We start from the raw sequence: 13,876 nt of genomic DNA, 5'->3' as shown, positions 1-13,876 counted from the left end.
TTTGAAGCCATCTTTACTTCCCAACACTTACATGAAGAAGTCTCACCAAGCCAACACCAACTCTATTGAACCAAGTTTGTTACTCCCCACATGTGCCGTTTATTCACATGTGTGGGTTTTAGCAAGCCCTTGGCTTTACAAGTGATTTTCTATACCATTTTCTTATATCTGTGGACTTTCTGTTTGGGCAAGTAAAATTCATGTTCGGCAAGTGTTCTGCAACAATTTGAAAATCTGCTCGCCCGACCGGGCAAGTGGTAACAAAAAGTTATGTACAATTTTTTGTAGCACCCTGAATTTGCAGCCATCATTTTTGACATGCTATAGTGTGAGAGTAATTAACTAACACCTTGCACATGTGTGCAATTTCCAATGAAACAGACGTCATTCAAATTTACTGCTTCATGTGAATGCAGTTCACATGCTACACAATACGAACAATGAAGAAGGGAAGGGATGTGGCTATTGTAGAGTTTTGCACCATCGTAGCAGGCTTTTGACATGAATAAAAGTAGCTCACGCTGATTCGGTTTGGCCAACAACTATCAATCGCACTACAGTCCGTTTCCCTATCAACCAGTATTTTGAATGTTTAGTGTGTTACGGGTAGTTGAATTTGTGTTTTTGTCCATATTCTTTCAATCTTTTCCTATTTTGCAATTTGTGGTATCTGACTCTTCTTTACCCAGCCAGAGAGATCTGTTACACTTCTATTTTTCTGAAATAGAGAGAGTTTCCTTGTCACACCATGTGGTATTAGTCCTTCAAAGAACACGTGGAGTATATTCCTCCTTTTCTTTTCTTTTTTTTTTATCTGTTATGTAGATTTCCAAAAGGAAAATGCAAAATATTTTGTCTCAATTTGTGAGAATGCCAGGAAACTTAATCAGACTTTATCATCACTGAGTAGCTGGGAAAGAAGAAAAAGGTACACTGTAGACTAGGATATATTTGGGTCTTGGTAGCGACATACATGTAGGTATATGTGACTTGTTTTAAATAAGAAGTTTAACTGTTACCTTTAAGAGAATTACATTGTACATGGTACTGCAGATCTGCTTTTGTCTTGTGATTTTTTTTTTTTTTTATGAGAGTCTTGCAGGTAATTGCCTTGTGGATTTTACTCTCTGAGGATATTTTATTGGTTTTTTTTTTCTTTCTCACTGTCAACTTGGCAGCATTTGATGGCGAGAAAATTCTGACGATGTAAGGGATTCACATATTGCTGCATATGATTTGATTATTTTGCAATTTTTGTAACTGTGCAATTTCTGGTAGAAAGCCTTGTGACAGTGTACTTTCAAACCTCAATATAAAAAAAGCAAAAACAAAGAAGATACGAATATGCACACAGTAGCATCGTAGCATCTCAGTATTTTAGGTGCAGTGCAGATTATTGCGCACAGAACATAGTAGAATGTAATTTGAGCAAACATCTCAACAAGATTGCGCACTATGTATGCAGTTTTGGTCCATTCCCCTTGTTTGTGTGTGTGTGCAGTTTATGTGCATTTATCTAGATGCAAGTTAATGATTGACTGCATTTAACTACACTACTTGCAAGTGTCATGGTCTTTCTCTCACGCAGACCCCCTCCCCTCCCCCCCCCCCCCAACAGAACTTCTGTTTTAGCCTTTTTTTTTTTTTTTTGTTGGATGTGTAAATGCTGTCAAGAAAAAAAAAAGATTTGTCCAAAAAAAAAAAAATTTGGTGGACATAATTACAACCAAACATGTCACATAGGTATAGTTTGAAATTGTGTAATAGACAGTGAACTGTGAGGTCACGCAGAGGTTAACTGGCTCAGGATGCATTGTCCAGTGTACTGGCAACCTGACCTATGTACCACCAGTTACCTGATTGAAACCTGTCACCTGACATGCCACAAATCACCTGATTGAAACCTGTCACCTGACTAGTATTAGTCACCTGACATGCCACCAATCACCTGATCAAAACCTATCGCCTGATTTGCAATCACACCTCTGAAGTGAGAGTGAGCAGCGAGTCTAAGAAGTGAGTCTGAAAACCTTGACTTCATGACTCTTGGTAGGGAATACATCATGCATTCTCGCGTAATTTTTTTTTTTTTCATTATTGTGCCTCAGGACAGCAGGAGATGACTTGCCATACTTAGCATGAACATTGTCGAAAAAAAAAAAATGAACAAGTTTCATGGCCAGTGACACTACAGAGCCTGTAGATCCTTGTGAGTCTTTTGATATAAAGATGAAAATGTGTTTCTTTCTCCGAGAACCACTGGGCGTGGCAGGTGCAGGTTATGATTAGGCACCTGGGCTCCCCATACCCTACTGTGATTATTATGTTCTTGTCATCTTGTGGTTTAGATGATGTATCGACTCTCCTGGTAAGATGTTATCGTTACAATATTTTCACGATATAACAATCATCCTTCTATCTTATATTTTGATTCAGGACAAAAGGATTCTTTTTTTTTTTCTTTTAATCATGATACTTTCATGATTTAGACAGGCATTCCACAAATCAGTAACGCTCGGTAGCATTTATCCTTCATTTATCTTTTTTTTTCTTTGTAACAGCTTTTATGCCTTCTACTTTGTAAGAAAAGCTAATATGCACTGATATACCAGTATGTGAGTGCTGTCATTCTTATGAACAGTTTAACTGCACTTGTGCCCTCCCCAGGGACAGTTGCAAAATGTCTTACGTACGAATTATGATATCAAAGCTACGTCGGAAGAGATAAGTGCTCTTGAGGTCAGGAAATCGTTTGTGTCTTAAGTGAAGACATCACTGTGGCGTGTGGTCTCTTTGCACCAGTACTAAAAGCAGGGAGAAACATGCATGTTAATGAATATGAGACAGTGTACAAATATATCTATTCAGCTGTATAGATTATGTAAACGTGTATGAATCTACCATACAATGCCTGTTCTGATGCAAGTCAAAACTTTTGTTGTTGTATTATTCAGTGTCAATGTAAATATTCCTATGTAATGACACAATCAGTGAAGTTAGAAGATGATTCTCGTCTCGAATGATCATGTGACAATAAAAATTGGTGCCAGAACTGGATATTTATATACTTATATCCTTGTAAATATTTTTGTTAACATGTCAGTAGTTTTGTTTTCTTTGTCTCTTCATATTTGTATAGATTCATAGATGTATAAACACAAAGAAAAAACAACAACAAAACAACGACACTATGTTGAAGATGTATCATCTTGAAATGTTGTCATTTTGTGTGAATTTTACTGACCAATGTGCAGAAATTCACTGCATGTGTAAATTAGGTTTCACCCTTACCTTTCAGGCAGTGATAAGTGTGTGATATATTCTTTCAGATGTACACACTCTTTTGTTTTCATTTTTATGCACCACCTATTCCCCATTTTTTTTCTTTTTTGTTAATGTTATTTCTGTATGTTTTGACAAGAGTGAGATTTGGTTCATGAAGTTTAATTTGTTCCTAATGAGATGAGGAAATTGATGTTGATTTTGCGCAGGACCTTACCGAATTACAAAGACTATGCTTCAGTTTGTGTGGTACAAGTGCACCTTTTACTGGTCAAAATACTGGGGCCATAGCAGACCCACGTCAAACATTGGTTTGAAATCTTGAAGACTGTGGTGCCATTTGTGTGGTACACTGTACCTTATACTGGTCGAAATAAAGGGGTCATCCGACAAGTCATACAGCTCTCAAGCTCAACATTTAAAAAAAGGTCTATGAAACATACAGCTTATCAGTCATACAGCCTATAAGTTTGACACTGGGCAAAAAAGGCCCATGAGTCTGACAGTAGGCAAAAAAGGGCCAACAAGACCGACACTGTGTACATTAAGCCCCGTGATATAATGGGTGTTGGATTTGTGGGCCCTTTTTGCTTCAGTGTCAGACTCAAGGGCCTTGTTTGCCTACTGTTGGGGTCATGGACCTTGTTTGTCTAGTGTTGAGCTCATGGGCTGTATGACTCGTGGGTGTCAAACTCATGACGTGCACCCAAAATACCAAGGGCATAGCAGAACCATGTTAATCCATTCCGTAATGAAATCTGAAATTTCCATAGACTTAATACACAAGCCACCAGGTTCCTGTATGGAATGGGTTAAATGATGGTAAACATATGTACTCTCTCTTCTATACAATCCCTGTCTTGGTACAGCAGAGCTCTCGAGAGTCAAAACCAATGCCAAATACCAAGATTATGATTATGCACGTGTGGAACCACTCCTTTTATATAACATTTAGGGGCTGTCGATTCATGGTTACCTTGCTTGCTAACTGGCCCCACCAGAAAAAAAAAAAGAGACACATGCCTGGCAGAAAAGTGACTTCAGGTAGTTGAAAAAATCATACAAGCTTGGCGGCTCGGAAGACACGTTGGGTTGGGTTGCAACAAAAAACAAAAGCAAAACAAAACAATAACCATAACCATATTAAAACAAAATGCCAAAAAAAAAAAATGGTACGCAGCAAAGTAACTTGATTATGCAGTATGCTAGTAAGTGCTTATTTCAAGTCATTTCACATGTTGATAATTCAAGATGCAATAAAAACACTATAGTATTCCCTGCATACTACTCAGTAATTTAGACAGCAGCATACCTGCCAACTGTCCGAATATTCAGATTTTTCACTGAAAGAAAACATATTAATTTCACTTTGTTCTGATTTTTTGGAAATATCTATTAATATTGAGTATATGAGATTTATGAAAGTTCAGATTTTTAAATGATTTTTTTTGTTTGTTCAGATTTATTAAGTCTCAGGGTTGGCAGGTATGCAGCAGGTTAGATATGTATGCAATCCTGTATGTTCAAGGGAGTTAGACTTCACATGTCATGAAGTGTATGTCTTTTCGATTTGAATTTAAAAGTGTGCCTACTTAAGTTTCACAGTTGGAGGTTTAGCAACAAGTGGTTGTCAGATTTAGTTCCAGCACTGCACATAACTGTGTTTCAGATCAGTCTTTTTTCTTGAGAAGTTTGTTGCTGCACCATCTGTGTTATTCAGTGTGATTCCCTCTAGAATTTCAGTCAACCTTGCCGAAGTTGAATCTACTTGGACTGAAAAAATAGCCTCGGCTTACAGAAAATTTGACTTATGAGGGAAATCAATAGAATATAAAGAAAAGAAGACTTGGAAAGGCCTTCAACTTAGATGATTATTCGACTTATGCGAGGTCGACTTAAGCCAAGATTGACCGTATGTCCTGTCTGCATTTGAACGAAAAAAATTTTTCTTTTGTCTAATAGATCTGTTTGACCGTGGAAAGAATGTTTAATTTTTCTTACCTTTAACGTTTTCAAAATATTGTTTCCTGGAAGAATACGAATTAACTGGATAAAAATGCAAGAGACGATTTACGTGGGCCAGTTTTAGGGAAATAGTTTTGGGGAAGTAGTTTTAGGAAAATAACAGGAAAGTCAATTTTTAATTTTCTATAGAATTGTCTGTACTTCTCTGACAATATTTCACAGAGAGTCATCTTGCAGTACTCACTGCACAATTTTTTAAGAACCCCAGAAAAACAATAAACAAATAAACAAGCAAAATTTGCGGACCATATTTTACTGGAAAATTTGCTGAGTTTTTATAAGGTAAAAAAAAAACTGTGTTCCATCCAAACTGTTCCCTCTGATACAGCCACCCATTGTGCCTCGATGGCTATATCAATAAGATTTAATTCAAAGGTTTTAATATGTCAGTTATAATGATGTGAAAAACATTTTGCATGCATAAAAAACAGCAACCAGCAAACAAAGACCAATCAAAGAGCAATGTGTGTGTGTTACTGTCTACTAGGCAGTAAAAAAAACAAAAACAAAAACAAAAAGTTGCAAAGGAGGAATATGCCTGCAAAGCACCATTAATTACATGATTTTCAGCTATATGAGGACAGCAATAGACAGTTTTGGTTTTTCCTATAATTGACTTTTCAAGTCCAATTGTTTTGTCTACCTCCGTGATTAGAGAAAAGTGCAGGAAAATATTTTGTTTTTCCTGACTTTGTGAACAATTTGTCTCAGCTAATTTATGCTAACTCTGCATGCAGCATAGAGGACCTTTTCAGCCAAAGGCCAGAACTGAACTACAATAGAACAAAACATCTACAGCAATCAATCCAACAAACAAATGAATTACCCAGCTCCATATAGTGTGTCATCAGGAAACGGAATCTAAACAAGTCAAATTCTCAGATTAATCTGGGTTGTTTTTTTAACATGAAGTATGGAGTGCCACACATGTGCATGCATGCTGCATAACAGAAGAGATCAGTTTAAAAAAATGCTTCACAGCTGGCAGATGACCAATTAAAATTCATCACAGATAAATAAGTTCATGTAAGAAGAGTTTTATTGAACAGCTTTGCATTAATTTTCTGTACCTTTTTATTCAAAAACGCACTCAATAAACTTTCAAAGTACTTTGCTTACTGAATTATTGGACCAGAAAAGATGTGGACGTAGTGTATGAAGTATGTATAATAAAACTGTTAGGAACAGCGTTTCACTGCATTTGACAAGATTTTTGTCATTCTCAATATGTAAGAGACTGTACATGAAGACAGGTAGTAATTTAAAGACCTGCCTTTACTGAAACATTAGAATTTAAAAAAAAAAAAAAATTACCAGAAAAAAAAAGGCCAAATGCTATCATTCAAACACCAACAGTGTAAGTGATGATGATGATGATCCACAGCATTTGTATAGCGCCACATATCTGTTTTAGAAACATTCAAAGGCGCAGACTCCTCCAAGAGAGTGAGTGATTGAATGCCTGGTGAAACATGTGTCTTCAGTGGGGCTTTGAAGTGATCCAGTTTGTCAATTTCACAGAGAAAAAGATGGGAGGGAGTTCCATCGATCGTCGAAAGTTAACTGTGTTGAAATAATTGATAATCCATGCAGTATTTTCCAGTAGTTCCCCCATTTTCCTCTATTTCTTTTTTTTTTTAAAGAAAAACTTGACCAAATAAAGTAATGTACAACTCATTATTTGTACATAATCGTGTGTATGCCATATGGAATTATATCATGGATAATATATATATTGATATCTGTAAACATTGTATATTTGTGTTATAGTGTGCACATTGACTGTGCTCACATTTTTTTCACTTCTTTCATATAATTCGTCTGATCAAGGGGGTTATCATGTGATTCCCCCTTTGTTAGAAGCACAATTTTCTGGAAAAAAAAAGACTGCTGTTAACATGGTGGAGATCAGACCGAATTAAAGCACTATGCAGCACATGAATTGGAAATGCCTGGTCGCATATTTCTTTATATTTATTTCATGATGTCATTGTGTACGTGTGTGGTATGATATGTGTGTGTGTGTGTGTGTGTGTGTGTGTGTGTGTGTGTGTGTGTGTGTTTTGAGGATAGAGTGATTTGGGAGTGATATACATGTATTACATGCATAATGGATGAGATCAACGGTAGATTATTCATACTTGCCCCTCACTGAGACAAAGTCGAGTCTGCTTGCTGTTTAAATCTTAGGTTGTCAAAGTTTCAGTTTTGTCAATCCCTTCCACAAATTCCATATATATCAGCAGTTTGTCTGGCATGTAAAGAGTTAAAGATTAATGCCACCCATTAGATGTTGACTTCTTCTGACGTCAAGATGTCAAAATCGCAAATTCTGGAAATACTTGATCAAAATATTTTCTTCTTTTTTTTTTAATCTTTATGACTCTGTTGTACATGTGGTGCTAGGAACATCTCTTCCTCAACTGTCATCATACTGACACGCTCACAAGCAAACATGTCCCCCTCTGGCTAGCACATTTACGGTCATGCGCACGCACACACGTCAGCAACATGTTGTATGTTTCTAGTATAATTATATGCTATAGAAACATATTGAAGGAATTTGCCGCTGAAATGTCATTTTGTCACCATTAAATTGACAGTTTTAAATTTCCCTGGACTTATATGGCAGAAATAGATGGATTTTTGTTAGATTCATCAATAATATGCACAAATATTTAGCCTACAAACGACTTGAAAGGAAAGAATACAAACGTTTGCTATAATGAAATATACACACAGGAATTTCAGTATCCTATAATCGCATCACTATTCGTTCTTCCTGAGAACAGTAAGGAGCTGGAATTTCCTGTCCTCGAAAATTGTTGCAGCGCCCTCTATGAGGGATGGGAGCATCCCGTAACCGACTACAATGTATTAGAGTACATAGAGGGGCACAGTTAGAATTATGGGCCCAAGGTGATGTGAAAACCATAACTTATGGTTTTCACATCACCGAGGGCCTACATAATTTTAACTGTGCCCCAAATATCAAGCTGTCATTATTTGTTTTATATACCGAAAATATAGATTCCAAAATATACATACCGAAAATATAGATTCTAGTCTCTTTTACAGCACTCGTATTAACCCTATAAAGCCCAAGGAGGGGGGGGGGCACATTGTGCCCCCCCCCCCCACCAGATTTTCGTTTGCCACTCCTTCGCACTTAATCCGATTTCAACCAAATTTGGTGACTTTTCCTAAAATCTATTGCGAACATTTTGATATATAATTTAGCTATATTTGATGTTGCTGGTTGCCATGGCAACCATAAACTGACAACCATGTCAGTCTTTTTTTTTTCTGTTCCCATTTCATTTAACAGCATTACAGTGCATGAAAAAGGTGTTTCTTGGCTGAAATTTGTTAAAGGAGCAAAATTCGAAGTAATTATGTTCCTAGAAAGTTTTTCTTATTATTTCCTTTGTTTTTATGTGACAAAGGCATAAAACAATAGATATAATAGAGATAATTGAAAACAATGATATTTTCTAAAGATTGCCCTTATATTTTGAGTTATTTTGATTCCTTCACCCAAGTTATGCCTCTAATATCATTAGTTTATCATATTATCAATGTGCAATCTCAAAATTCCAGTATTATGCAAATATGAAATGTCATAACTATACATGTACCCATCCCAAACATTTCATCTCTGGTCTCATAATGTATCACTATGTTGATATGAATAGCGCCCCCATGTGGTGACCTTGAGAAATTTCAACCATAACAAATAATAAAATTCCACTTGCTTCTCATTTGTGGCGAATATGAAAATGATTGGTGTATGATATGACATATATGATGGGGATAAAGAAATTATACAGAAAATCATGTTTTTAGCATATTTCCTATGTATTTCTTGTGACCTTGTGAAAATTCAAATGTACGGTCATGTAGAGTATGAGTTACTCTACCCACGTGCCAAATATGACGATGATACATCAAATAATAAAAAAGTTATATAGGGGGCACAATGTGCCCCCCCCTCCTTGGGCCTGCGAGGGATCAAAATAGCTTGGGCTTAATCAATCAACGCTGATCGACAGCGCGGCGGTCGTATCATTGGTGCGTACATGAGTGATCATCTAAGCGTACGGGTGGGTTGCGACTGTCTCCAAACCAGGGGCCCGCGTTGCATAAAAGTTACAATTATGGTAACTTTGCCATCCAATGGTAACTACCATGGCAACAATACTCAACAGCCAATCAAAATCAAGAATTCCATGGAAGTTACCATTGGATGGCAAAGTTACCATAGTTGTAACTTTTATGCAACGGGCCCCAGTGGCCCGTTGCATAAAAGTTACAATTATGGTATCTTTGCCATCCAGTGGTAACTACCGTGGCAACAATACTCATCAGCCAATCAAAATCAAGAATTCCATGGAAGTTACCATTGGATGGCAAAGTTACCATAATTGTAACTTTTATGCAATGGGCCCCAGGTCCTATTATGGACCTAGGTCCATGGTCCTATTTACAGGGCACAGTGACCGCTAGTCTCTTTTACAGCACGCTGATCGAATGCGCGGCTGTCGTATCATTGGTGCGTACATATGAGCGATCTATGTGTACGGGGTCGCGACTGTCTCCAAACCTATTTACAGGGCACAGTGAATCAAAAATGGGGCACAGCTATTTTCATGACTCCACTTTTAACCAAGCAGATGAGAAGATTGTAATGAGGTATATAAAAACGGTTTATCACAGTGGCTAGTCTTTGTTCTTCATATTATGTGTTTGTAAATGTCTGTAAATAAACTGTGCAAAAATCTTCACCTTAGTGAAGGAAGGAGGAGGAGGAGAAGAAGAAGAAGAAGAAGAAGAAACCCGGCACGACGCGGTTTTATAGGGCTCGATGTGACCAGCCGATTGGACATATTATACCAGCATGGTCCCATGCACATACATCCTCTTCTCGCACACACAGACATACACACAAAACAGACAATCGCACGAACAACAACTTGAAACAATAACAGCGTTCCATTGCTGAAATAATCGCGGATCTTTGAAATCCTTTTAATTTCAGAGTACCCAGAGTGAGGTCAAGATAGATGCGAGTCTGATAGGAGAAGAAACTTTAATACAAGATTATGGTAGCCACTGCCTTAATTTCCAACAATACAATTACACATACAAGTCATTATAACGGAAACGAATGCATCGAGTCGCTAGGGTGCAGTTAGATCATTACGTACGTTTTAGATATATCAGGGAGGTGGAAGAGAGACAACCTCCCTGAATATATATAGCTACCAATCGTACACATTTTGTACGCATACCAAAAACACGGAGAAACAAATGATTTCAACACGTTCAGCGTGACTATTTTGGGGAAAGAACACTTATTTCTCTTGTTTCGGTTATTGCCCTGTTCTCTGATAGACACAGCCCCATGAAACTGTATCGATAACAAACATTTTTTTTTTTTTTTTATGTGCTATTGGAAAATAAAATTTCTTTTAAATTATTTGAACTGAGTGAAACATCCGTGTTGAGAAAAAGAAGTGCCTAACTTAATTCCTGACTCTGAGCAACAGAGTTGATCGAGGCACGAGCAGGCATCTCGCAAACGTACGGCATGAAACTGGCAGCGCGACTGCACCACATGTCGTTCCACTGTTTGAGCGCGTCGTCGGCGTCGCCTCTTCGCCAAACGTGGGCGCACTCCTCGTCGTTGCCCCCAGTCGGCTCACCGTTCTGCCAGTTGTAGTACTCGGCCGGCGTCCCGTCTGTCCACAGCCACGGCCCATCGGTGACATCCTGGTAGAGCCCTATCCAGTAGCCGTAGTACACCATATTGTCAGCCTGTCGTGAATACCAGATAGATGTGAAACACAGGACAATGTTCATGCGTGTGTGTTTGTGTGTGTGTGTGTGCGTGTGTATGCGCGCGCGAGCGTGTCACAGCATGTGTGTGTGTAAGATTGTATGTATTTAAGTTGACAGTTTGAAGAAAAGAACAAAATAATTTAAAATATTTAATCATATGATATATCAGCTAAAGTTTTAAATTGAGATTATTATAAGAGCTGTTTGGTTTGAGAATGGGGAAAAGAATACATAACATTTGAACAATCTCCATTATTGAAATCAAATCAAAAGAAATGTAATAAATGGAATGATTACAAAGAATCTGTGATTAAAGATAGAAAAAAAGTTTTTAGGCTCGTTTAATGAATCATAGCATTCGGTAAAAGCTAGTGCTGCAACAGAAGGTTTTCTAGTGAACGCTGTTTTTTTTTTTTTTTTTTTTTTTTTTAAATGTCCCATATTTTATAGAGAACTGTTTGAAAGTATGAGAATCACAAATTAGCAGAGAGGAATGTTTTAAGAACAATTGATAATGATGAAGATAAAAAACAAGCTCAAGATAATGATGGTTTTTTTCGGTAGAATTTTCGATAACTTTAAAGTGGCAAATTAACAGATAGCATTTTAGAGCCTTTGAACGGAGCTTATTCTGGTGTAGATTATCATCATCTCAAAAGCAGGGAGCTAACACATGAGAAGAAAATAAGATTCATTAGATTTTAAAGATTACAGGGCAATGACAGTATTAAATGTAGATCATGAAGTTCTCTCAAAGGTAGTATCTGCCAGCTATGAAAACGCTGTATATTTCGAGAAAGCGTTTGACTCGGTTTCGCGTTCATTTTCAATTCGTATCCTAAAAGATTTGGATTTTGCCCTTTCTTTTGTTCTTTGATAAAGACAATTCAAACAGATTTAAAGTAGTTGTGTAATGAATGGGGGGGGGGGGCTAAAAGGGATATTTTTTAGAGTAGATCGAGGGGTTCGACAAGGTGACCCACTTCTCTCTATCTATTTGTAGTCGTTACCGAAACTATGGCACATCTTTTGAAAATGGAAAAACATTGAAAGGAATTAATTGTGGCGATTTTAAAGTCAACCAAAGTATGCATTCTGATGATATGACAAAATTTAATTTGAAGAGATAAAGTGTCAAATAGTATGTTTGAAACTATATTTTACTGTTTTTCCTATAAGTGTTAGTATGTTTGATATATATAGGTATTTAAAAAGATATTGGTCTGCGCAAAGGAAAAGAAGTGATGAATAACATTATAGAGAAATGATGAGTAAGTGCGATAGTCGTAGCAAAGACATCAACCATTATGGGGAAATATATTTTCTTAAAACATATTGTGCATTATTTGATTGGAATTGTATACAGTATATTCATCATCTATATTCCCAAAATGGCCTCTAAAATTCAAAAATATGGTTTGATTTCGTTTTGAAATGGAAAAGATAAAAATATTTATAATATATCAGAATTATAAAGATAGTGGGTGTCGAGCTCGTGGGCTGATCACGCTCCGATTTGGGTACCAAATCTTTTTTTTTTTTTTTTTACTCACCGACCAATCATCAGTGTCCCCCGCCACAGAGCGGAAGAGCTCGTAGACGAAGCTGTTCTCGACATCGTCTGCGATGGACACGAGTGATCCCTGACCACCGGTGGTGAAGAAAGTCCGGCAGTGGCTCTCCGCATCGGCCTGGAACTTACGGTCCCCGAAGTATCGATAGCAGCTTCCCCTAAATTCGGTCCAGAAGGTTGGGCACGCCGTCGTTGCCGTGGCCACGGCAACAAGGAGAATTGTGACGACGAAAAACTTCATGACTTAATTTGGAAAGAACAGGAGGGAGATGCAGTGATAACACAATTAGATGACTGACAGTTTTCCTCCATGTCTTTTTAAAATCAAATCATCCCCAAATAGTTTCATTGTTTATTAACGATATTCTAAATTACTAGAATATTATTACTAGGATTATATTATCACATTTCGTCATTTGATGCGAACACACATTTTGGACAAGAAAATCCAACTGCAACAACGAAGGGGTTTCTAATGGGCATGAAATAAATGTTATAGAAATCCTTTCCTCACCTTATACTTCTCCGCTTCCCTTCGAAAAGAAAATCTTCTTCGAAAGTGGAGCTGCCTTACTGCTGTCACAAGAGACGGCCAGTCAAAGACAATGTCAATATGAGCTTGAAGCAGAGCTTTTATAGAGAAGATTTTGGAGCAGGCAAATAAACATCATACTTGACATAATATGGAAACTCGATCATGATTGTGTTTCAGTGAAACGCCAGGGTGCAAAGATATACCGACATGCTTACCATCGAGGGCCGAGAACTTCCCTTGTACTTTTTGGCGTCCGGTAGTCATAGGTTGGCGTGACAGTGGCCATACGAATACAGTGGTGGATCCAGAGGGGGGCGCAACCGGCGCACGCCCCCCCCCCTTTATTTTTTCGTTTAAAACAAAAGAAATAAAAAGGGAAAAATGAAATGAAACTCTGAAGTGGCGCCAGAAATATTAGTCACGACCCCCCCCCCCCTTTACAAAATTCCTGGATCCGCCCCTGCGAATACGGAATTTCCATTTCCTTGCGAAGTTGGCCCCCAGCTTGGTTTAAAGCCTATCGTGACATACGAAGCAAGTACGATGCCTGCAGAAGCTCACAAAATGGCGTCGGAACCACACACACTGGCTACACGAAAGGAGTGAATGTTTGTTATTCC

At 37.7% G+C, this 13,876-nt stretch overlaps 1 protein-coding gene across 1 annotated transcript; it reads right to left on the bottom strand.

Annotated features, from left to right (window-relative positions):
* Window positions 1-10,371: 10,371 nt before the first annotated feature.
* LOC140239843 (alpha-N-acetylgalactosamine-specific lectin-like) lies at window positions 10,372-12,962 on the bottom strand. Its single transcript, XM_072319666.1, has 2 exons — window positions 12,702-12,962; window positions 10,372-11,124 (listed from the first exon to the last, which is right to left on the bottom strand). The coding sequence occupies exons 1-2, from the start codon at window positions 12,960-12,962 to the stop codon at window positions 10,828-10,830; spliced, it is 558 nt and encodes a 185-aa protein (XP_072175767.1). The 3' UTR covers window positions 10,372-10,827.
* Between the last annotated feature and the right edge of the window lie 914 nt (window positions 12,963-13,876).

The sequence above is a fragment of the Diadema setosum genome, chromosome 16 (genome assembly GCF_964275005.1).
Source record: "Diadema setosum chromosome 16, eeDiaSeto1, whole genome shotgun sequence".
In the NCBI taxonomy this organism is placed as follows: Eukaryota; Metazoa; Echinodermata; class Echinoidea; order Diadematoida; family Diadematidae; genus Diadema; species Diadema setosum.
Note: the sequence above shows the minus strand (reverse complement) of the source record. Positions and strands in the feature narration are given on the sequence as shown.

Bases quoted from the DNA above. Each gene is read 5' to 3' on its own strand.
- LOC140239843 (XM_072319666.1), bottom strand. From the start codon at position 12,962: ATGAAGTTTTTCGTCGTCACAATTCTCCTTGTTGCCGTGGCCACGGCA. The intron at 11,125-12,701 runs GTGAGTAAAAAA...TATTCACGACAG, and splicing joins GGGACACTGATGATTGGTCG to GCTGACAATATGGTGTACTA.